Source organism: Microcebus murinus, chromosome 1 (assembly GCF_040939455.1).
Source record: "Microcebus murinus isolate Inina chromosome 1, M.murinus_Inina_mat1.0, whole genome shotgun sequence".
NCBI classification, from domain to species: Eukaryota; Metazoa; Chordata; class Mammalia; order Primates; family Cheirogaleidae; genus Microcebus; species Microcebus murinus.
The window spans coordinates 2,412,610-2,436,997 of record NC_134104.1 but is presented as its reverse complement, the minus strand read 5'-3'; the positions used below and the strand labels follow the sequence as shown (position 1 = coordinate 2,436,997).

At 38.7% G+C, this 24,388-nt stretch overlaps 1 protein-coding gene across 8 annotated transcripts in view; it reads right to left on the bottom strand.

Annotated features, from left to right (window-relative positions):
• Positions 1-24,388, bottom strand: part of HSF2BP (heat shock transcription factor 2 binding protein) — a 175,582-nt gene that overhangs the window by 54,547 nt on the left and 96,647 nt on the right. For 7 of the 8 annotated variants that reach the window (XM_075999781.1, XM_020284678.2, XM_012779088.2 and 4 more), the window contains one exon: positions 3,267-4,027. In XM_075999781.1, the coding sequence (XP_075855896.1) occupies positions 3,819-4,027 (209 nt within the window). In that variant the 3' untranslated portion in view covers positions 3,267-3,818. Of the gene's footprint in view, positions 1-3,266; positions 4,028-24,388 lie in introns of those variants that run through there. The other variant, XM_075999728.1, reaches the window with a different exon arrangement.

The window sequence follows — 24,388 nt, the reverse complement described above, 5'->3', positions numbered from 1 at the left end:
GAGGTGGGTGGATCCTTTGAGCTCAGGAGTTCGAAACCAACCTGAGTAAAAGCAAGACCCCGTCTCTACTATAAATAGAAAGAAATTAATTGGCCAACTAATATATATATAGAAAAAATTAGCCGGGCATGGTAGCACATGCCTGTAGTCCCAGCTACTGGGGAGGCTGAGGCAGAAGGATCACTTGAGCCCAGGAGTTTGAGGTTGCTGTGAGCTAGGCTGACGCCATGGCACTCACTCTAGCCTGGGCAACAAAGTGAGACTCTGTCTCAAAAAAAAAAAAAAAAAAAAGAAAACTATTAAAAGAATGAAAAGACAACCCATAGAATGGAAGTTAATTTCCACAAATCATATACCTGATAAGGTGTTAATATCTATAATAAGGAGAGGACACCTGCAACTCAACAACAAAAAACAAACAACCCAATACAAAAATGGGCAAAGGTCTTGAATAGACAATTCTCTATTCAAAGAAGATATACTTAGCATAGTACATAAGTGAACGTAAAAGAAAACAAAATAAAAATGTTATTAAATATACAAAGAAGATAGACAAATAGCCAAAAAGTAGGTGAAAAGATGCTCAACATTATTAGTCATCAGGGAAACTAAGTCAAAAACACAACGAGATCCCACTTCCATCCACTATCAATGGCTGCCATCAATAAAACAGAAAAGTGAAAGGCGTGAGCAAGTACATGGACAAACGGCAAGCCCTGAGCACTGCTGCCAGGGCATGTAAAATGGTACAGCTGCTGTGGAAAACCGTCTGGCAGTTCCTCAAATAGTTCAACACAAAACTACCACATGATTCAGCAATTTTCCTTCTAGGTACACACCCAAAAGACTGAAAGCAGAGACTCAACGAGATACTTACTTGTACCTCAATGTTTATAGCAACACTATTCACAACAGCCCAAAGGTAAAAACAACCTAAGTGTCCAACAACAGATGAATGGGAAAACTAAATGTGGCTCATACATACAATGAACTGTACAGCCATAAAAAGGAATGAAATTCTGACATATGTGCAAGGATGAACCTTGAGGACATATTACTAAGTGAAATAAATTAGACTAGAAGAATAAATATTGTGTGATTCCACTTATATGAGGTGCCCAGAGTATTCAAATTCATAGAGACAGAAGTAGAATAGAAGATGCCAGGGGCTGGGGGACAAGAGTGTGGGGAATGGGGAGTTATATAATGAATAAAGAATTTGTTTGGGAAGAAGAAAAGGTTCTGGGAATAGACAATACCAATGGTTACACAACATGAAGAATGTATTTAACTGTCACTTAAAAATTGGTTAAAATGGTAAATTTTATGTTAGGTACAAGATAATAACAACAGTTTTCATTTTATAGCATGCACTAACACATTCAAGGGACTCCAATTTCTTACTCTACATCTGGAGATAAATCTAAATATGTATACTCTCAGAGCAGAGAAACAATTTCTGAAGATAGAGGTGTACCAGTCTCTCTTGCCCTCCTCACCTGAGCCTGGACTCAAAAAGCACCCAAAGACTTTCCAATGGGTTTACACCATATTCTGTGATGGTGACGTCCTATACTGTGTCCTACACTATACGAGGGTCTATATCTAAGATCCTACACTGGCCGGAGAAGTCCTACTGAGGTAGTCTAAGCATCTACACCATGGCAGAAAATAATAGAGCAATTTCAACTCCAGGACTTCTCAGAAAATTATCGAGTCTGCAAAAGCATTTATCAATCTTTTCCATTTATATCAATGTCATGGCAATATAGGCAATGGCAGGTCCAGCAGAATCAATGTAATGGGCACATCTACAACCTCTGTTAAAATCTTTCCTTGACCATGATCTAACTTCCAGCCTTGGTCTGATTTTCTCGTGGATCCAGACTTGTGATCTTGGTAATTCAGTTAAGAATTCTCTAGAATAAATGAAGGACACAGGGCTTTATAAATATCTGGAGTGATAAGAATTCTGTAACATTAGACTTAGCCCAAGTCTGGGCACAGGGAGACACAGGTCTCCAAAGCCATCCATAACGACTCTGCATCTTAACGAGGTTTGCTCTTTTCAGACTTGAGAGAATGCAGATTAGATGGTTAGCGAGCAAGCAGATGGCAAGAGACCTGCTCTGACCCACCTGGGAGAAAGGGAGGGAGGAGGTGAAGTCTGACTGTTAGCCTGCCAGGCTGAACACCTTTACATGCAAACTGACAGTGCCAAGGAGAAAAAGTGTTGCTGAACTTAATACAAGAGGAATTCTGTCAAAATTAAATTTCAAAATATATGCACTATTTTACTGCTTTTATCTCTGATTTTAAAATTCACAAGAGACCTCAAACACTGTAAAGTGCATGCTTTTATGTATATATTTTTTAAGTCAGTGGATTTTCTTTAGATCATTAGATGTGGAAAATTAAAGAACCTATGTTTTCCTGTTAGCCTTCCTATGAAGAGCAGAAATATCAGAGAGGCAGGTCACTCCTTAAAACTGACCTTACGTACTTTTCCCTTGATATACACTCAAAACATGTATTTGTCATGTTTCTTCCTGAAGGAGTTTTCCTAAGAACTCTTGCTATCCCTTAGGACTTCAAAATCAGGAGAAAAAAATTAATCCCTCTTAATCACATCCACCTACTAATTAGCTAAACCACACAACACTCAGGGGTCTGGCCCAGGTTAACGCATCTCTGTACACCACAGACCCCATCTTTGGCAGGAAGAAACCCTGTAGTTCTAGAGGCAGCACAAACTAATTACACTAATTCATCCCCCATTACTTTATTAAACATAACAACCAAAAAGACTATGATATCCAGATAGATTAAGTATGAAAACACAACATCCTCAATTTTATTAGCCAATAATCAGGACCCACAGAACCACACAGCACAGATGGGCTGATTTCTGCCTCCATGGATTTTAAACTGCCTTTTGCAACATTCCTCTGGCTCTGATGAGCTAGTATAGTGCTCCACAATATGTTGGCTCATGAAATCTAAGCAACCATGCCTTCCTCTACACTCCTCATTCAGCCTCAGCCACAAAGTGCACACTGCCTATAAAAACCCGCTTAAAAGAAAATTAAAGTTATTCTAAAATGCCATGCACAACAGACACAGCTTATATATGTATGCTGCGTAGCTACTGGTAGGTGGCAAGCGGCCACGTCCCGGTGCCCGACATTTTCCGTATCACTATAATACACAAAGGAGAGCAACTACCCAATAACAAGTTTGTATTTCAGAAAGCAATTGTCACACACCAACTCTCTGATTTTCTTTATTCAAAAATAAAAGAGGTACAAAAAGTATAGAACTAAAATGTCCAATGTAATCTGAAATAGTAGGTTCACCAAAATGTCCTAAAGGTAAACCTGCATTTTGGAGGGATTAATTATAATTACTAGAGAAAGAATGTTTTTTTAAAGAACGGTATCTCAGAAAAATGCTGACCAGTGCGGTAGATGGTTATTTAACCTCCCATTTTTATGGGTAAGCCTATAGGTCATGGACAGTCTGCTGAGCAGTGAGGAACTACTCAGAGGAAGCCCTCTTCCTGGTAGTATAGACCTTTCCAGAAGGATGGATTCTTTTATGGCCTCCCCTTTGGCAAGGTAACCACCCACCCCAAGTACTTTCACTTCCAGGAGGAAGTGATGTGGGATATATAAAAACTTACGTCCATCTCTAGTCAATGGCATTCTGCCGTCTCTAACACATGGCACATGGTGACGGTTTTGGAATACAAAATGAGGGACTTGGGCAGGGGAAGGGACACTGGCATTTTCACCAAACCCCTAGGTGGCAGAGCGCACCTACACATTATGCTCCAGAGCGCGGAGATCTTCTAGGAGTTCCTGGGCGGCTGTCTGCAGGTGATGGTTGCGGCTCTTGGACATCGCCAGGATGCGCTGCAGGGGCAGGGAGCTCCGGAACTCAGAAGCCGACCTGGAGAAGACTTCTGGCTCCAGAACCACGGACTGGACAAGCCGTAACACGTGAAGGCACACCTCTGCATCTGGGTCTGGGGAAAGAGGCGACCCCTCCAGTTAGAATGAAACCTTCGAAGGGAACCTGCCCCTCAAGGGGTTCTCAGCCTTTTTGAACGTCAGATTTGACAGTTTAGAAAACTATGAGCTAACCCAGAAACAAAGTGAGCTTTACATCAAAGCTTCTTAACGTAAAAGCTTAGCTCATAAAAGCAGTGTGACAAAATTCAATAATTGTCTATTTAGTAGTCATCATATCCAAATAGTACTCACAATCATATAATTTTAAAAGGCAGAACTAGAAATATGAGGGCTTTCCATGTTTGTTATAATTCTGTCCACTTATAAGATTGCTTTAAAAGGTATTACTTCATTTTCATTCTAACTACAGCAAACCTTTCAGAGACCACATAGAGATACAGCATCTATTCAGGGCCACTGAGTCATAGGCTATAATATTCACATTGTTTATTTTCCACGTGAATGTCCCCAGGAGTTACAGAGCCTGATAGCCCTGCTTAACTGTAGCAACCACTAAAGAACAGCTGAGCCAAAACAACAGCCGCACCCAAACTATAATCCTTAACCAGAGCGGAGCCAACTCTCCTTACCATTTATTAATACCCTCTTTCTCTATTGGGAACCTTTAACATGCCATTAATTTACTTTTTGATTGGTTACTATAATTGGAAAAAAACAGCACTTCTTTCTTAGTACATTTATTTAAAAAAAAAAAAAAAAAACAAAAAACCTGCTAAGAAGTAAGAGGACTGAGGAGTGGACTAAATCCTTCAGTGGGAGCTGCCACAACCTCACGCCCAGACCAGAGGCTTCTCCCTACAGAACAAGAGGGGGAGACCGCTGTGGCTGGGGCAGGATAAAAGGAACTGCTCTACCCTGGGGGATGGTGCCAAACCATCCTGAGCCCAGACCACAGAGTCTTCCTCTTTGGGTGGGGCGGGAGACTTTTTCTAGTACAGGCTTGCCCAAGACACAGAGCACCACGGGCACAGAGGGAAGGCCAAAAGCCAAAGGCAAAGACACGCTTCCATAACATGTGTCATGCACACCACTGGGGGATTGGACACATGGGGGGAGGGGGAGCAGGGGCAATATTTGTAACCCTAACAATATTTGTACCTCCATAATATGATTGATTAAATAAATAAATAAATAAATAAGACACTCTGGCAACTCCACCCTCAGCCTAAGCACAGGAAAGGAGAGAGGAATCTGCAGCCAGTGGGACTGGAAGGTAACCACAGCAACAACAAAACGGTCATACATCATTTAACAACAGGGATACATTCTAAGAATGTATCCCCAAACCCAGCTCAACCTCCCACACTGACAGCCCAGTGGAACAAAAGGTGTGGACACTCCCAAGTGCAAAACTACCTACCTACCTCTGCAGAGGTAGATATGCTATGGCCACAGGCCAAATGCAGCCCATGATCTATTTCTGTACAGGCTACAAACAAAGAGGTTTGCACATTTTTAAAGGGTTATTTTCCTAAAGGAAAAAAAGAAAGAATAATATGCAACAGAGATCATATGTGGCCCTAAAAGCTCAAAATATTTCCTATCTGGCCCATTACAGAAAAGTCTGTTGATCCTGCTCTACTGTGCTCCATATAATGTCCAACATTCCAAAAAAAAATTATAATGAAAGAGCAAGAGAAACAAAAGGCCCGCTATCAAATGATAATCAACGTAGCCAGACAAAGAGACAACCCATCAGAAAGGGAATTTGAAATAAATATGATTGACAGATGGTAAAACACACAGCATGCTGTTTTTTAAAGGTAAGCATGCGCTCGCTGCATAATGATGTTTCAGTCAACAATTGGCCACATATACGACAGTGGTCCCCTAAGATTATAGTACCATATTTTAACTGTACCTTTTCTATGCTTAGATACACAAATCCTACTAGGCTACAAACCTGCACAGCAACATGGCTTAGGTGCATAGTAGGCTAGACCATCTAGGTTTGTGTGAGTACACTCTAAGATGTTCCCACAATCACAAAATCATCTACTAATGCATTTCTCAGAATGTGTCCCCATTGTTAAATGATGTATGACTGTACTGAGATAAAAGATTGCATTGTGAACCCTAGAGCAAATACTATAAAAAAGTATTTTTTAAATGTAAGTGATAAGCTAATACTGCAGATAAAATGAGATATTAAAATACTAAATCCAGTATCAGACAAGAAAGAGGAAAAAAAGAAATTAGCATTATTTCTATATTTTATAATTACATTAAATGAAAACAGTATAAGCGTCAGTTATGCCATACAACCACTAATTAAAAGAAGGCTGCAGCTCCTATATTTTCATCAGGACAAGAAATACTACCAGGGATAAAAAGGGACATCACATAATTATAAAGAGGGCAATACACCAAAAGACACAAAGCAACACATCTTAGGACTCCAAGGGCAAATAAACATGTTCAAAATTAAAGTTAGAAACTTTTACACTCTTATTTCCATTACTGATTTTAAAAATAGAAGAAAGAAAATAATAAGGATATGGAATACCTGAACAACACTATCACCCAACCTGATCTGACATTTATATTAAAAGAACACTCAACCCAACAACAGCAGAAGACATTCCTTCCAATGCCCCCTGGACATCCACCAGCATAGTCTATGGTCAGGGCCACAAAACAAATCTCAAAAAATTTACAAGAATTCAAAGTATGTTCTGTGATCACATAGGAATAAATGAGAAATAACAAATAAATAAATAACAGCAAAACGTCTTAAAATTCCCAAATATTTGGATCAAATAACACACTTCTAAATAATATATGGATCAAAAAGGAAGCCATAAAGGATTTTGTATTTTAGTATTTTTGTATTTTGTATTTTTTTGTATTTTGTATTTTTGTATTTTAGTATTTTCAACTAGAAAATACTGTTCATGCAGTAAAAATGAAAACACAACATTATCAAAATTTGTGGATGCAGGTAAGCCAGTGATTCTGAGGGAAATTTATAGCATTAAATGTTTATATTGGAAAAGAACAAAGGTCTCAAATTAATTATCTTGGATTTTCCCCTTAAAAATATCAGAAAAAGAGTAAATCAAACCTAAAAAGTGCGAAAGGGGAAAAAATAAAATTGCGGAAAGAAATACAATTGAAAAAAAAAAATCAATAAAACCTAAAGCTGACCCTTTTTAAAAATCTATAAAATTGATAAAAACTCTTGCCAGACTAATTTAGAGAGAGAAACAAAGACAGAGACAAGTGAGACAGAGAGAAGACAGACAAAAATTACAAACATTATATAAAGAGATAACAAGGGAATATTATGAATAATTTTGTGCCCACAAATTTTATAATTTGAATGGGATGGACCAAGTCCAAAGACACAAACTGTAACAAATCACTCAAAAAAAAGAATAATAATAAAAGATGAATTAGTCCTATATCTATTAAAGAAATTAAGTTTATAGTTAAAAATGTTTGAATAATGAAAAAAAAAAAAAAAAAAACCCAGGCCCAGAGGGCTTCATTAGCAAATTCCAGCAAATAATTAAAGAAGAAATAATAATTTTACACAACTCTTTCAAAAAAAATAGAAAAGGAGGATATAAGTCTCAACTTTATGAGGCCAGAATTATACTGACACCAAAACTAAACAAAGATATTTCAAGAAAAGAACAGACCAATGTCCCTCATGAACATAGACACAAAAATCCTAAAGAAAATATTAGCAAACAAAATCAAGCAATATCTAAACAGGGTAATACTTCATAGCCAATATTTATTATAGGCATACGAGGTTGGTTTCAACATTTGTAGATTAATTGATGTCACTTACCATAACAATGATTTTCTTCTTCAGAAAAAAACCAAATTATCTTTTCAACAAATATAGAAAAAGGCTTTGGCAAAATTCAACACCTATTCATAATAAAAACTCTCAGCAAACTAGGAATAAAAAGGAATATCCTGAACCAGACTAAATGCATCTACAAAAAATACACCACTAACATCACAATGCTTCTTTTCTGAGATAAGGCACAATGCAAGGATGTCCATCCTCACCACCACTATTGAAAATCATACTAAAGATCCAAGCCTATGCAGTAAGGCAAGAAAAAGAAATAAAAGGCTTATAGATTGGAATGTTAGAACTATCTCTATTTGCAGATGACATGACTGTCTATTCATAAAACCCCAAAGAATCCATTATAAAGCTACTAGAACTAACTAAGTTTAGCAAGGTTGAGGAATACAAGGTCAACATACAAAGATCACTTGTATCCACACACTAATAAAAAATTGGAAATCAAATGTTTTTATAAGACTACCATTTACAATAGCATCAAAAACATGAAACACTTAAGTATAAACCTTACATGTGCAAGATTTGTATGCTGGAAACCACAGAACACTGATGTAAGGATTCAAAGATGACTCCAAAAAATGGAAAGATGTACCATGTTTTGGGACTAGAAGACTCAATCTTGTTAAGATGTCAAATCTCTGCAAATTGATCTATAGATTCAATGCAATCCCAATCAAAATCCCAGTAGAAATTTTCACAGAAATTGACAAGATGATTCTCAAATTTATTTGGAAAAGCAAAGGAACTAGGACAACCAAAACAACTTAGAAAAAGAAAAATGTTGGAGGAATCACAGTACTTGATTTCAAGATCTACATTTATCAAAACAGTATGGTATTAGTGAAGGGACAGACACAGAGATAAATGAAACAAAATTAGAGAATCCATAAACAGATCCACAGCTCTCAACAAGATGTAATGGCAATTAAATAAAAAAAGAACAGCCTTTCCAACAAATGGTGCTCATAAAACTGAACATCTATATGCAAAAATAAAGAACTTCAATCTATACTTTGCCTTGCATATAAAAATTATACAAAATTAGTAACAGACCTAAATGTAAAATCCCAAATTATAAAACCTCTGGAAGAAAGCAGGAGATAAATCTTTGTGACCCTGAGTTAGGTAAAGATTTCTTAAATACAAAACCAAAAGCACAACCCATACCAGAAAATTTACAAGCCCCATCAAAATTTGTAAAATCTGCTCTTCAAAAGATACAGTTAAGACAATGAAAAGACAAGCCACTAGACTGGGGAAAACATTTGCAAAACACATATATGATAAAGGATCTGAACCCAGCATACATACACATGTCTGAAAACTCAATATAGACAAAGCAGCTCAACAAAAATGGGCAAAATATTTCAAAAAATAGGAAAATGCAAATTAAATCCACAATGAGATACCGCTATGCACCTATTAAAATGGCTAAAATTAAAAATAATCTGACAATACCAAGTATTAGCAAAAATGAGGAGCAACCGGAATTCTTACATATACTGGTGGAAATTTAAAATGGCACAGTCACTTGAGATAACAATTTGGCAGTTTCCTATACATTTAAATATAAACATATACTTATCATACAACTCAACAATCTCACTTCCAAGTATTTACCCAAGATAAATAAAAACTTATGTTTACAGAAAATTCTGTACACTAATGGTTTATAGTGTTTTTACTCATAATTGCCAAAAGCTAGAAACAGCCCAAACATCCCTCAATTGATGAATGGATAAACAGACTGGTACTTCCACACAATGGAAAAGTACTCAGTAATAAAAAGAAACAAACAACTGATGCAAACAATAACATGAAGAATCTCGCCGGCGCGGTGGCTCACGCCTGTAATCCTAGCTCTTGGGAGGCCGAGGCGGGCGGATTGCTCAAGGTCAGGAGTTCAAAACCAGCCTGAGCAAGAGCGAGACCCCATCTCTACTATAAATAGAAAGAAATTAATTGGCCAACTGATATATATATAAAAAATTAGCCGGGCATGGTGGCGCATGCCTATAGCCCCAGCTACTCGGGAGGCTGAGGCAGAAGGATCGCTCGAGCCCAGGAGTTTGAGGTTGCTGTGAGCTAGGCTGACGCCACGGCACTCACTCTAGCCTGGACAACAAAGCGAGACTCTGTCTCAAAAAAAAGAAAAAAAAAAAAAGAATCTCAAATGAATTATGTTAAGGGAAAAAGCCAGACATGAAAGTCTACATACTGCATGATTCTGTTTTATGCCATCCTGGAAGTGGCAAAAGCACAGGGGCAGAAAACAGATCAGTGGTTTCCAGGGCCTGGGGGTTGGAGGAAGGGCTGATTACAAAGGGGTAGGAAGACATTTTTTGAGGTGTCAGAACTGTTCTATGTCTTGATTATGGTGGTGGTTAGTTACAACATAATGAACGCATCTGTCAAAACTCACAGAACTGTCGACTAATAAGTAAATTTTGCTTTATGCAAATTATAACTCAATATATCTGATTTTATATTAAAAAAATAAGAAGGAAAAATTAGATCCCTGAAACTTTCCCCCTATTCTCTTCCCCTGGAAATTTATTTTCTAAAGAATCTCTGCAGCAGGGACTTTAGGCACAACTGAGGATGGAAGTTCTGCCTGGAAGATGCATGGATTAAGTAAACACATACCTGTAAAGTCTGAGACATTCCCTGTCCCCTACTCTGTTTCAAGAGTTTGTAGGCAGGCCTTCACCCTCCAGACCGGAGAGTGGATGAGTCTTCTCTGGGCAATCTGAGAAACCTGAGAGGACACACTCAAACATATGACCTATGGGTTCCCAACAGGTGGCTGCATCAGCTCACACGGCAGCAAGTTCACGAGCCGCACATACATGCTCAGTGCTTCCAATCAATATTATAAATCCCACCATTAAACATGACCAGACAACCATGCATCACCAGACACCTGAGAAAAGACAGATGGGTCTCATCTTAAACAGAAACAAAAGGAGAGCAGAGGAAAGAGGTTGTGCAGTGAGAAGAAAAGTTTTTAAAAACTATTATTAATATCTTTCCTCAAAGAGACAAAAGAAGCTACGTCATCCATTAAGCAAGAATGGGGTGCCATTTAAAAAACCAAAACACATTAAAAACAACCCCACCAGTCTTAGACATTAAATGCATGATAACAGAGATAAAAACTTCAATAGGAAGTATGAAAAATAAAGGTAAGAGTGAAAGACATTCCTCCTCATCTGTTGGTAAAACTTGCTGTGATATGAGTATGTTTAAAACACAGTCAGACTTGCTCCTGTAGGGCACTTCCTGACAGTGTGAAGCTCTCAGGGCATGCACTGTGCACTCCTCCTGCTACAGGCTTCCTGGCCACTTAGGGATTGAGGTGCGTATGGACTGAAGACCACAATCTGGACCATGTCAGCCACATGCTAGGCTATGCATCGTGCTCCTTGGGCACCCAGGAACATGCATTGCTCCAGGAGCAACATATGAGCCTATGGATTATAAACTTTAAAGAACAAAGAAAGAAAGCAAAGAAATCATCCTCCTTGACTCCAAATTGGCCTCTAGTTCTGCCCAGTTTTTGCTTCCCTCACCAGAAACATCCTAGGAGGAGTTAAGGAGTTGTCTGTTGTTGCTGCTGCTCCTGCCTCAGTTCACATTGCTTCTTTTACCCTTCAATCATACTACCATCTTTTCACCACCACTCCCTACCACCGCCCCACCGCCATGGCTCTTCTATAGGTGGTCACCAATGACCTCTATGTTGGCACTGCTCAGCTTTCATCACACTTCACTAATCCTGTGGCCACAGCTAACCACTCTATCCCTCCTTGAAACACTTTCTTTTCTTGACTTCCACAGCACTCCCTCTTCACCAGCTCCTCCTTGTATCTGCCCTTTAGATGCTGGAATACCCCACTCTGTCCTGGGCTTCCTTCTCTATCTACTCTGTGGTGCTTCAAATCCCACGTATCTGCCAGTGACTCTCAAACCCATTTCCCCAACCCCTGGAACTCCACACTTCATACCCACAGACACCTGTTTGGACAGTCCCCGGGGATCTACTGCCATCTTGGGTGTGTCACAGGCAGAAGCCCACCCCTGCTGCTCCGTGCTCCTCCTCCCCCATGTCCCCCTCACCTTCCCATCTCAGTGAGCTGCACAACCACTCACCCAAAGACATGGCTGTTGTCACTGATTCGTCTCAGATCCATCCGAAGTCTCCAAACACACCCTAAGCCCATAACTACCACCCTAGGCTAAGCTACCCTGCCTCACCTAGACTCCCGCAATAGCCTTCTCACAGGCACTCTTATCTAATGCTTCCAATCCTTTTCTACCCCATCCATCTGCCACACTGCAGCCAGAATGGAACTTTCAAATGGAATCAGATATGCCCTTCCCTGCTCTCCAGCAGGTCCTCACTGCGTTCAGCATAGAACTTCAAGTCTTCAACCTGGCTGATGAAGCCCCAGCTGATCTAGCCCTTCTGCTTCCCTAGGCTCCTCTCATGTCACTCACCTGTCCTCACCCTGGCCTGCTCTCAGTTTCCTGAATACACCAAAGTCCTTTTGCCCTAGATGTCTACTCTGCCCAGAATATATATGCTGCTCCTTTCAAATTTCAGCTTAGTAGTTTTAGCTCCAACATGCAAAGAGCTTAGAAATCATCACTTCCATCCTTACCATAAAAAAAGCTGAACAAACTGAAAATCAGTGACTTTTCTTGAATCATCAGAGAACTGAGGTCACAGGATAACTGCTACCCTGAAATTGGGAGAGTCACAGCAAGATCTGCTTCCCTGGAGGAAAAGCTGCTAGAGCCATAACTGACAGGACAGTTAAGTTATCACTTTGACAAACTGCTGGAAGACGAGGGCCGTGAGAGCAAAGAACTCTGGGCAAGGTCACAGTCTTAGATAGATCCGTCATTCTGTGGACTGTGCCTCTAGGAACCCACCAGGTTCTCACAGTGAAGAGCCAAGAAAGATCCCCTTCTGGCTCTAGCAGGGGGAAAGGAAGATAAATCATTATGAAGTACACCCAGAGTACACTCCATAACAAAGGCTCTCCAGGACAAAAGACCACCACAGCCTCATCCCACCTAAAGGGAAGGGCACTTCTCCCACGCCAGGCCCCTCTGCCTTTCTTACTCACTGAAGGAGGGAAAAAGGATACAAAACACTTGTGAGGTCACAGCCCCAGGACACAGGCCCACTAAAAGACTGAGATCTATAATCCTAAGATGATAAACACTTCCCTTACCCACATACACTTTAAATCACACCAATGGAGATTATGATTACAATACACAATAACATACAATAGGGGTTATTAAAACAGCTAAGAGAGCTGCAAGATACAGATTCTAAGGAGGAATTCTTAGGAAAACCCAAAGGCAACAGGCCAGAATAAATAAGGACACTAGAGAAATGCAAAGCCTCTGGCACCTGCATCAGACACAGCCCAACTTCTAGCCATACTAACACAAAACCTCACACTAAAAGGCCTGTTTCTGCCAGTTCCTGTTAGCTGATAAATCATGTCTGGCTTTCAACCAAAAATTATGAGGCATGGCAAAAGCAGAGAAAAAGCACAGTTTGAAGAGAGAAACCAAGCATTAGAACTAGATGCAGAGATGACAGATTTTGAAATTATTAGATAGGGAATTTAAAATAACTATGGTTACTATGATATGCTAAAGGCTCTGTATTAATTTGTTCAGGCTGCAAAAACAATATACCACAGAAATTTATTTTTTCACAATCTAGAGGCTTGTTCTTAAACAACAGAAATTTATTTTTTCACAATCTAGAGGCTCAAAATCCTAGACCAAGGTGTCAGCAGGGCTGGTATCCTTGGAAGCCTCTCTCCTTGGCTTGCAGATGGCCACTCTTACGGTCTCGCTTCACATGGTCATCTCTCTGGCCCTGCATGTCCCTGGTGTCTGTGTTCTCAACTCCTCTTCTTATAAGGACAACAGTCAGACTGGATTAGGCCTCATTTCACCAGGGTAAAGGGTCAAATAAAACAGGCCACAGAAGGTATGAGACAAATGCAGTCAAGGGTACAGCCCACCAGGAGTAACCTCAGGTTCCCCATTGGCAACTGTACCCTATTCCTTAGGCCCAAAGTCCCAGAGCCTAACTCTTTTGTCCCTAGAGTTAGGCCACTGCTGTGCCCTTCCACCCAGGGGTAGAAGCACAGCTATAACCCAGCCCCCTGGGCCCCAGCTGTTAAAGGGTGCCTCACAGTCACAGATCCTGGCTCTTTGGGTAACCTACATGCAACTTTGCCACAGAGAGTAAACCTGTACCCCAAGACACAGGTGCCACAATAGGTTTTGAAGACCATGAGACTAGGACCCTGCCCCCACAGCCACTCTGAGCACCTACACCTGGAACCCAGTGCTATGGCAGCTACCTGAAGGCTGTAACAGACCTGACACCAAAGGGATCCCCTTAGCTAAGTCTCCCCATTGTGTGGAAAATGAGAATGGATATGGCTCCTCAAAGCCCCCGATGCCAAGGACATTAACAACCTATGTTATCACCATACTGCCACAGACTTCCGCGGCCTAGGCCACTGAGGCACCTATAGCTACTGCTGATATGCAGTGCAGCTGAAGAAGCTGCACAGAGACTGTCTCATTGCACCTATCTGGAAACAGAGCCACCACACTCTTCCCAACTGGCACACTAGAACCCAACTGCAGGTGAAAGTCTTTCTCTACAAAAGCCATTCTAGAAAGTTAAGATGACTGTTCCACCAGATGCACAGGCACCAATGCAGGGACTCGAGGATCCTGAAAAATCAAGGAACTATAACACCACCAAAGGAACATAGTAACTCTCTAGTAGCAGTCCCCTACAAAACGGAAATCAACAAACTGTGGAAAAAAGAATTCAAAACAACGATCTTAGTGAAACACAATAGGATACAAGAAAATAGACAACTTAATGCAGGGGTCTTCAAACTTTTTAAACAGGGGGCCAGTTCACTGTCCCTCAGACCCTTGGAGTGCTGTTGGAGAGTGCAGCGCACATTCTACACATGCCCACTGTGGGCCCAGGACAAGTCAGCTGCTAAGCAGGACAGGCAGCAGCAGCAAAACCACCTGGTGGGCCGGATAAATGTCCTCGGCAGGCTGCATATGGCCTGCAGGCCCGTAGTTTGAGGACACCTGACTTAATGAAATCAAGAAAAGAATTAATGACCTGAATGAGAAATTCAACAAAGAGAAATCATTAAAAAAGAACCAACCAATCCTGTAGCTGAAAATTCAAGGAATTAAATTAAAAATACAATAAAGAGCTTCAAGAGCAGACTTGGCCAAATAAAAAAAGAATCTCTGAACATGAAGACAAGTCATTTGAAATTACCTAGAGGGGAAAAAAAGACATAAAAATGAAAAAGAATGAAGAAAGCCTACAAAACTTATGGGACACCATTAAGCAAATAAATTTCAAATAATAGGAATTACAGAAGAAGAAGAGAAATTATAGTTAATTAATAATAGCTGAAAACCTCCAAGTCTGCGGAGAGATATGGACATCAAAATCATATCCTGGCTGGGCGTGGTGGCTCACACCTGTAATCCTAGCACTCTGGGAGGCCAAGGCAGGTGGATTGCTCGAGGTCAGGAGTTCAAAACCAGCCTGAGCAAGAGTGAGATCCTGTCTCTACTATAAATAGAAAGAAATGAATTGGCCAACTAATATATATAGAAAAAATTAGCTGGGCATGGTGGTGCATTTCTGTGGTCCCAGCTACTCGGGAGGCTAAGGCAGCAGGATTGCTTTAGCCCAGGAGTTTGAGGTTGCTGTGAGCTAGGCTGACACCTCGGCATTCACTCTAGCTTAGGCAACAAAGCGAGACTCTGTCTCAAAAAAAAAAAACAAAAACACACACACACACACACAAAACATATCCTTACGATCCAGTTAGCTTAAAGATCCCCAAATAGATTCAACCCAAAAAGATCCTTCCCAAGGCACATTATAGTCATATTTTCAAATGTCAAACACAAAGAGAGAATTATAAAAACAGCAAGAGATAAGCACCAAGTCATATACAAGGGAATCTCCATTAGACTAATAGCAGATTTCTCCACAGAAACGTTAAAGGCCAGGAGAGAATGGAATGTTATATTCAAACTGCTGGAAGGAACAAAATTGCCAACCAAAAATACTATAGCCACCAAAGCTATCCTTCAGAAATGAGGGAGAAATAAAAATCCTTTCCAGACAAGCAATAACTTGAAGGGATTCACCACTAGACTGACATTATGAGAAACACTCAAGGGAGTCCTACATCTGGAAGTGAAAAGAAAAAAATCACTATTATGAAAACACACAAAAATATAACACTCTGGTAGATCAGATACACAAAGAAGATAGATAAAAGAATCAAACATAATCAATACAGAAAAGCACCAAACTTCAATGATAAACAGCAAGAAAAGAACAAAGGATGTACAAAACAACCAGAAAACAATTAACAAAATGACAGGAGTTAATTCCTAAACTTATCAATGATAACCTTCAATTTAAACAAAATAAACTCTACACTTAAAAGACATAGACTAGCTGAGTGGATTAAAAAAAATAAACATGATCTAAATACATGCTGCCTGCAAGAAACTCGCTTCACCTGTAAACACACATATAGACTGAAAGTGAAAGGATGGAAAGATACTCTGTGCAAATGGAAACCCAAAACAGGCAGAAGTAGCTATACTTGTATCAGAAAAAACAGACTTTTAAGTTCAAAAACTATAAAAAGAGACAAAGGTCATTATAAATAATAAATCAATTCAGTAAGAGGATGTGACAGTTATAAACATATATGCACCCAACACCAGCACCCAGATATATAACGCAAATATTATTAGATCTAAAGGAAGAGACAGACTCCAATATGGTAATAGTTAGAGACTTCAAGTCCCCCTCTCCTCAGCACTGGACAGAAGATCTAAACAGAAAATCAACAAAGTAGTATTAGATTTAAACTGCACTTAGATCAAATAGGCCTCACAGACTTTTCAGAACATTTCATACATTCTTTTAATCAGCACATTGGAACATTCTCCAGGATAGACCACATGTTAGATAACAAGTCTCAACAAATTTTTAAATATTAAAATGATATCAAAGATCTCTTCTGACCACAAATGAATAAAACTGGAAATCAATAACAAGAGTAACTTCTGAAAGTGTATAAATACATGAAAATTAAATAACTTGCTCCTGAACAATCAATCGGTCAAGAAGAAATTAAGGAGAAAATTTTTAAATTTCTTCAAACAAATGAAAATAGAAACACAACATACCAAAATCTATGGAAGGCTGGGCACAATTGCTCATACCTGTAATCCTAGCACTTTGGGAGGTCAGGGTGGGGGGATTGCTTCAGGCCAGGAGTTCAAGACCAGCCTGAGCAACAGCGAGACCCCCATTTCTACAAAACAAAAATAGAAAAAAAATTAGCTGGGTGTCATGGCGCATGCTTGTAGTCCCAGCTACTTAGGAGGTTGAGCCAAGAGAATCACTGGATCCCGGAGTTCGAGGTTACAGTGTGCAATGATTAGGCCACTGCACCCCAGCCTGGGCATGAGAGTGAGACCCTATCTCAAAAGGAAAAAGAAAAAACCCTATAAGAGAAAGCAAAAGCAGTATTAAGAGGGAATTTTACGGCAATAAGTACCTACATCAAAAAAGTAGAGGCCTAGTGAAGTGACTCATGACTGTAATCCTAGCACTCTAGGAGGCCAAGGCAGGAGGATCACTCAAACTCGGGAGTTTGAGACCAGCCTGAGAAAGAGCAAGACTCCGACTCTAGTAAAAAATATTTTAAAAGTTAGCCAGGCAACCAAAACTGGAAAAAATTAGCTGGGTATGGTGGCATGCATATGTAGCCCCAGCTACTCAGGAGGCTGAGATAAGAGGATCGCTTGAGCCCAGGAGTTTGAGGTTCCTGTGAGCTAGGCTGATGCCATGGCACTCTAGCCTGGAAAACAGAGTGAGATTCTACCTCAAAAAAAGGAGAGAGATTTCAAATAAATAACCTAACAGTACATACCAAGGAATTACAAGATACAACAAACCAAAGCCAAAATTAATAGAAGGAAAGAAATAATAAAGATAAGAGCAGAAATAAATGAAATTGAAACTATAAAACAGTATGAAACAAAAAGTTGGATTTTTGGAAAGATGAACAAAATCAACAAACCATTGGCTAGAATAACCAAGAAAAACAAAGAGAAGACCCAAATAAATAAAATCAGATTTAAAAAAGGAGACATAACAACTGATATCAGAAAAATACAAACCATCATGAAAGACTATTACAAACAACTATACCCCAACAAATTACAAAACCGAGTGGATATGGATACATTCCTGGACACATACAACCTACCAAAGTTTAACCAAGAAGAAATAGAAAACCTGAACAGGTCAATTACAAGTAACAAGATTGAATCTGTAATTTAAAGTCTCTCATGAAAAAAAACCCAGGACCTGACATCTTCACTGCAGAATTCTACAAAACATTTAAAGAACAATTGATACCATTATTCTCAAACTCATCCAGAAAAATGAAGAGGAGGGAATTCTTCCAAACTCATTCTACAAGGTCAGCATTACCGTGATACCAAAACCAGACAAGAACACAACGAAAAAGGAAAACTATAGGCCAATATCCCTGATGAACACAGATGCAAAAATTCTCAAAAAAATACTAGCAAACTGAATCTAGTAGCACATTAAAAAGATAAATCACCATGATGAAGAGGGATTTACCCCAGAGATACAAGGATGGTTCACCATACACAAATCAATAAGCATGATACATGATATCAACAGAATGAAGGACAAAAACCATATGATCATCTCAATAGACACAGAAAAAGCATTTGATAAAATTCAACAACCTTTCATGATTAAAAAAAAAAAAAAACTGGATGGGTGCAATAGCTCACTCCTGTAATCCTAGCACTCTGGGAGGCTGAGGCAGAAGGATCATTTGAGCTCAGGAGTTTGAAACAAGCCTGAGCAAGAGTGAGACCCTGTCTCTACTAAAAATAGAAAGATATTAGCTGGACAACTAAAAATACAGAAAAAAATTAGCCGAGCATGGTGGCACATGCCTGTAGTCCCAGCTACTCAGGAGGTTGAGGCAGAGGATTGCTTGAGCCCAGGAGTTTGAGGTTGCTGTGAGCTAGGCTGACACCACAGCACTCTAGCCTAGGCAAGAGTGAGTCTCTGTCTCAGAAAGAAAAAAAAAACAAAAAGTCTCACCAAGTTAAAATACAGAAAGAATGTACCTCAACAAAATAGTGATCATATATGACAAACACACAGCCAACATCATACTGAACAGGGAAAAGTTGAAAGCTTCTCCTCTAAGATCTGGAACAATACAAAGATACCCACTTTCACCACTTTTATTCAACATAGTACTGGGAGTCCTGGTCAGAGCAATCAGACAATAGAAAGAAGTAAAGGCCATTCAAATTAGAAAGGAAGAAGTCAAATTGTCCCTATTTGCAGAGGACATGATCATATATACAGAAAATACTAAGCCCCCACCAAAAAACTGTTAGTACTGATAAATGAATTCGGTAAAGTTATAGGATACAAAATCAACATACAAATATCAGTAGCATTTCCATACACCAACAATGAACTAGCAGAAAAAGAAATCAATAAAGCATCCCCATTTACAATAGCTACCAAAAAATAAAATACCTAGGAATAAATGTAACCAAAAGGTTAAAGATCTACACAAGGAAAACTATAGAACACTGATGAAAGAAATTGAAAAGGACACAAAAAAATAGACACTCCATGTTCATGGATTGAAAGAATACTGAGAAAAAGACCATAATACCAAACGTGATCTAAATATTCAACACAATCCCTATCAAAATACCAATGATAGTCTTCACAGAAATAGAAAAAACAATCCTAAAATTCATTTGGAACCACAAAAGATCTCAAATAACCAAAGCAATCCTAAGCAAAAAGAACAAAGCTGACAGCAGCACACTACCTGACTTCAAAATATACTACAAAGCTATAAGCAACCAAAACAGCAACATACTGGCATAAAAACAGGCGCACAGACCAATGGAATAGAACAGAGAAACCAGAAATAAATCCACCTACTTATACTGAATCAATTTTCAAGAGAGACACCAAGAATATTAATCGGGGAAGAAACAGACTCTTCGATAAATGGTGCTCAGAAAACTGAATATCCACAAGCAGAAAAATGAAACTGGACCCTGATCTCTCCCCACATGCAAAAATCAAATCAAAATGGATAAAGACTTAAATCTAAGACCTGAAACTATGAAACTACTACAGGAAAAAAGGAGAAATGCTTCAGGACATGGGTCTGGGCAAAGATTTTATAAGAAGACCTCAAATAAGCACAGGCAATAAAAGCAACTTAGACAAATGGGATTATATTAAACTAAATAGCTTCTGCACAGCAAAGTAAATAACCAACAGAGTAAAGAGACAACCTGAAGAATGGGAGAAAATATTTGTAAACTATTGATCCAACAAGGGATTAATATCCAGAATATACAAGGAACTCAAATAATTCAACAGCAAATAAATAAGCCAATTAAAAAAATGGGTGAATGAGCTAAATAGACATCTCTCAAAAGCAGACATTCAAGCAGCCTTGGGTATATGAAAAAATGCTCAATAATACTAATTATCAGGGAAATGAAAATCAAAACCACAATGAGATATCATGTCACCCCAGTCAGAATGGCTATTATCAAAAAGACAAAAAATAACAAATGCTGGTTAGGATATAGAGAAAGAGGAACTCTTATACACTGTTGGTGGAAATATAAATTAGTATAGGCATTATGGAAAACAGTATGCGGTTCCTCAAAAAACTAAAAATAGAACTACCATATGATTAAGCATACTAGTTGGTATATATCTAAAAGGAAATGAGATCAGTATTTCAAAGAGATATATGCACTCCCATGTTAACCAAAGCATTATTCACAACAGCACAATAAGTGTCCATCAACAGATGAATAGATAAGGAAAATGCAGTACAGATACATAATGGAATACTATTTAGCCATAAAAAAGAACAAAACTCTGTCATTTACAGCAATGTGTATGAACCTGGAGGACATCTGTTAAATGAGATTAGCCAGGCACAGCAAGGTAAATACCATGTTCTCACTCGTAACTGGAAGCTAAAAGTTGATCTCATAGAAGTAGAGAGTAGAATGGTGGTTACTGGAGGCAGGGAAGGGGAGATAGGAGGAATAAATTCTAGTGTTGTATAGCACTATATGGTATATTAGTACTATATATGGTATATGTAATTAACGATTATATTGTATATTTTCAAATAGCTAGAAGTGTGGATTTTGAATGTTCCCAGTGCAAATGATAAATATTTGAGGCGATAGATATGCTAATTATCCTAATTTGACCATTACACATTATATATATGTACCAAAATACCACACTGTACCCCCTAAATATGTGCAATTATTATGTGTCAATTAAAAATAATAAAAGCAAAAAAAAGAGAAATTATCCAGTCTGAGTGACAGAGAAAAAGCAGACTGAAAAAAAAAAAAAAAAAAAAAAAAAAACCACAGAGCCTTTGGGTCCTGTGGAACTGTAACAAAAGACCTAACATTCATATCACTACAGTGTGGGAAACAGAACAAAAACTGGGCAGGGTTGAAAAATAGCCCAAACAATAATGATTGAAAATTGATCCTATTTGACAAAAGACAAAAACCTAAAGATTCAAAAAGCTTAGTGAACACCAAACAAGATAAACATAAAGAAATCTACATCAGGACACAATATAGTGAAGTTTCTTAAAACTAAAGGAAAAAAAGTTTTTTGGGGGGGTGGAGAATCTCGCTCTGTAGCCCTTGGTGTCTGCCTAGCTCATGGCAACCTCAAACTCCTGGGCTCAAGTGATCCTCTTGCCTCAGCCTCCCAAGTAGCTGGGACTACAGGCATATGGCACCATGCCTGGCTAATTTTTTCTATTTTTAGTAGAGACAGGGATCTTGCGCTTACTTAGGCTGGTCTTGAACTTCTGGCTTCAAGCAATTCTCCTGCCTCAGCCTCCCAGAGTGGTAGGATTACAGGCATTAAAAAAATCTTGAAAGCAGCAGCAGAAATGATACCTTACCTATTAGGAAAAACAATTCAATGATCCTGGATTTCTCATCAGAAACAATGGAGGCCAGAAGGAAGTAACACAATGTTTTTCCTATGTTGAAATGAAAGAATTGTCAAACCCAGAACCCTATATCCAAGGAAAAGATCCTTAAATAAATGAAAGGGAATTCAAGACATTCTCCGATTATGGAAAATTAAGAGAATTTGTTGCCAGCGGACCTACTCTAAAAGAATGGCTTCCACGCCTATAATCCTGGCACGTTGGGAGGCTGAGTCAGGAGAATTGTTTGAAATCAGGAGTTCGAGACCAGCCTGAGCAAGAGCAAGACCCCATCTCTACAAAAAATATAAAAATAGGAAGTAGCATGAGCCTGTAGTCCCAGCTACTTGGGAGGCTAAAGCAGGAGGATCACTTGAGTCCATGAGAGTGAGATTGCAGTGAGCTATGATGATGCTACTGCACACTGTGCTGGACAACAGAGCAAAACTCTGTCTCAAAAAAAAAAAAAAAAAGTGGTATATACATACAATGGAATATTATTCAGCCATAAAAAGGAATGAAGTTCTGATACATCTACATCCTACGACATGAATGAACCTTGAAAACATGCTAGACATAAAAGGTCACACATTAGATAATTGCAATTTTATAAAATGCTCAGAATAGGCAAATCCATAGAGACAGAAACCAAATAGTAGTTTCCAGGGTGGGTGGAAAGGAAATGGAGCAACTGCTAATGGGTATGTGGGTTACTATTGGTGGTGATGAAAATATTGTGAAATTAGATAGTGGTAATGGTTTTAGCACTCTGTGAATATACTAAAACCACAGCATTGTACACTATAAATGATTGAACTTTATAGTGTGTGAATTATATGTCAACAAAGCCATTTTTAGAAAAAGGACATTAGTGGAGAAAATGGCAAAACTCTAATTAAGGCTAAATATTATGTAATAGTATCGTACCAATGTTAATTTTCCAGTTTCAATAACTATTCTATGGTTATGTAAGGTGCTAACATTAGAAGAAGCTGAGTGAGGGTTTATTCTACTATTTTTGCAACTTTTCTATAAATCTAAAAGAGGAAACAGAAAGGAAATGACAAAAGAATCTTGCAACATCAGCAAGGAAGAAAGAACAAGGGAGAGTAAAAATAAAAGTACATACAATAGACTTTCCTTCTCCTCTTGAGTTCTTTAAATTATGTTTGATGGTTGAAGCAAAAATCTGTCTGATGCAGTTCTCAGCCATACAGAAGATACGTTTTTGTTTAAATTTATATTTATTTTGATACATAATAATTGTACATATTTACAGGGGACATGTGCTATTTTGAAACATGCATACAATGTATAATGGTCAAATCAGCATATTCAGGATATCCATCATCTCAAACATTCATCATTCCCTTGGGTTGGTAACATTTCAAACCTTTTCTCCTAGCTATTTGGAAATATATGATAAATTGTTAACTACAGTCACCCTATTGTGCTACCAAACACTAGGTCTTCTATTCCTTCTATCTGTGTGTTTGTAACCATTAGCCAACCTCTTTGTATCCCTAACCCCACACTCCCCAGCCCCCTGGAGGGGACAGGGTGTGAGGGAGCTTTGTGGTGGTCCACAAGATCAACTTTTTTAGCTCCCACATACTGAGTGAGAATATGTGGTATTTGTCTTTCTGTGCCTGGCTTATTTCACTTAAGATAATGACTTCTGGTCCATCCATGTTGCTGCAAATGACAAGATTTCATTCCTTTTTAAGGCTGAATAGTATTCCATTGTGCATATGTACCATATTTTCTTTATCCATTCATGCCTGATGGAAACTTAGGTTGATTCTGTATCTTTGCTATTGTAAATAGCGCCATAAACATGGGAGTGCAAATATCCCTCTGACATAGATTTCCTTTCCTTTGGATAAATACCCAGTAGTGAGACTACTGGATCATATTGAGGTTCTATTTTTAGTTTTTTGAGAAATCTCCACACTGTTTTCCACAGTGGCTATACTAATTAATACATTCCCACCAACAGTGTATATGAGTTCCCAGAGAGAATATTTATGGCAATTTTACCATAAATGAGGAAAGGTAAAAGGAAGTAAAGCTTCTACACTTCACTCCAACTGGTAAAATGTCTATACCAGTAGATGGGGATTATTTATGTATATATAATGTAAAATTACATGAATAAAAACATTTTTCTTGGATGGTGTTATTGAAAAGAGGTTAAAATTTACATAAACTGCACAAATCTTGGGTGTACAGCTGGTTAAGTTCTGACAAATGCCTGCACCATATAAAACATAACCTTGCCAAGACACAAAACTTCGCCACCACCACGAAGCTCCCTC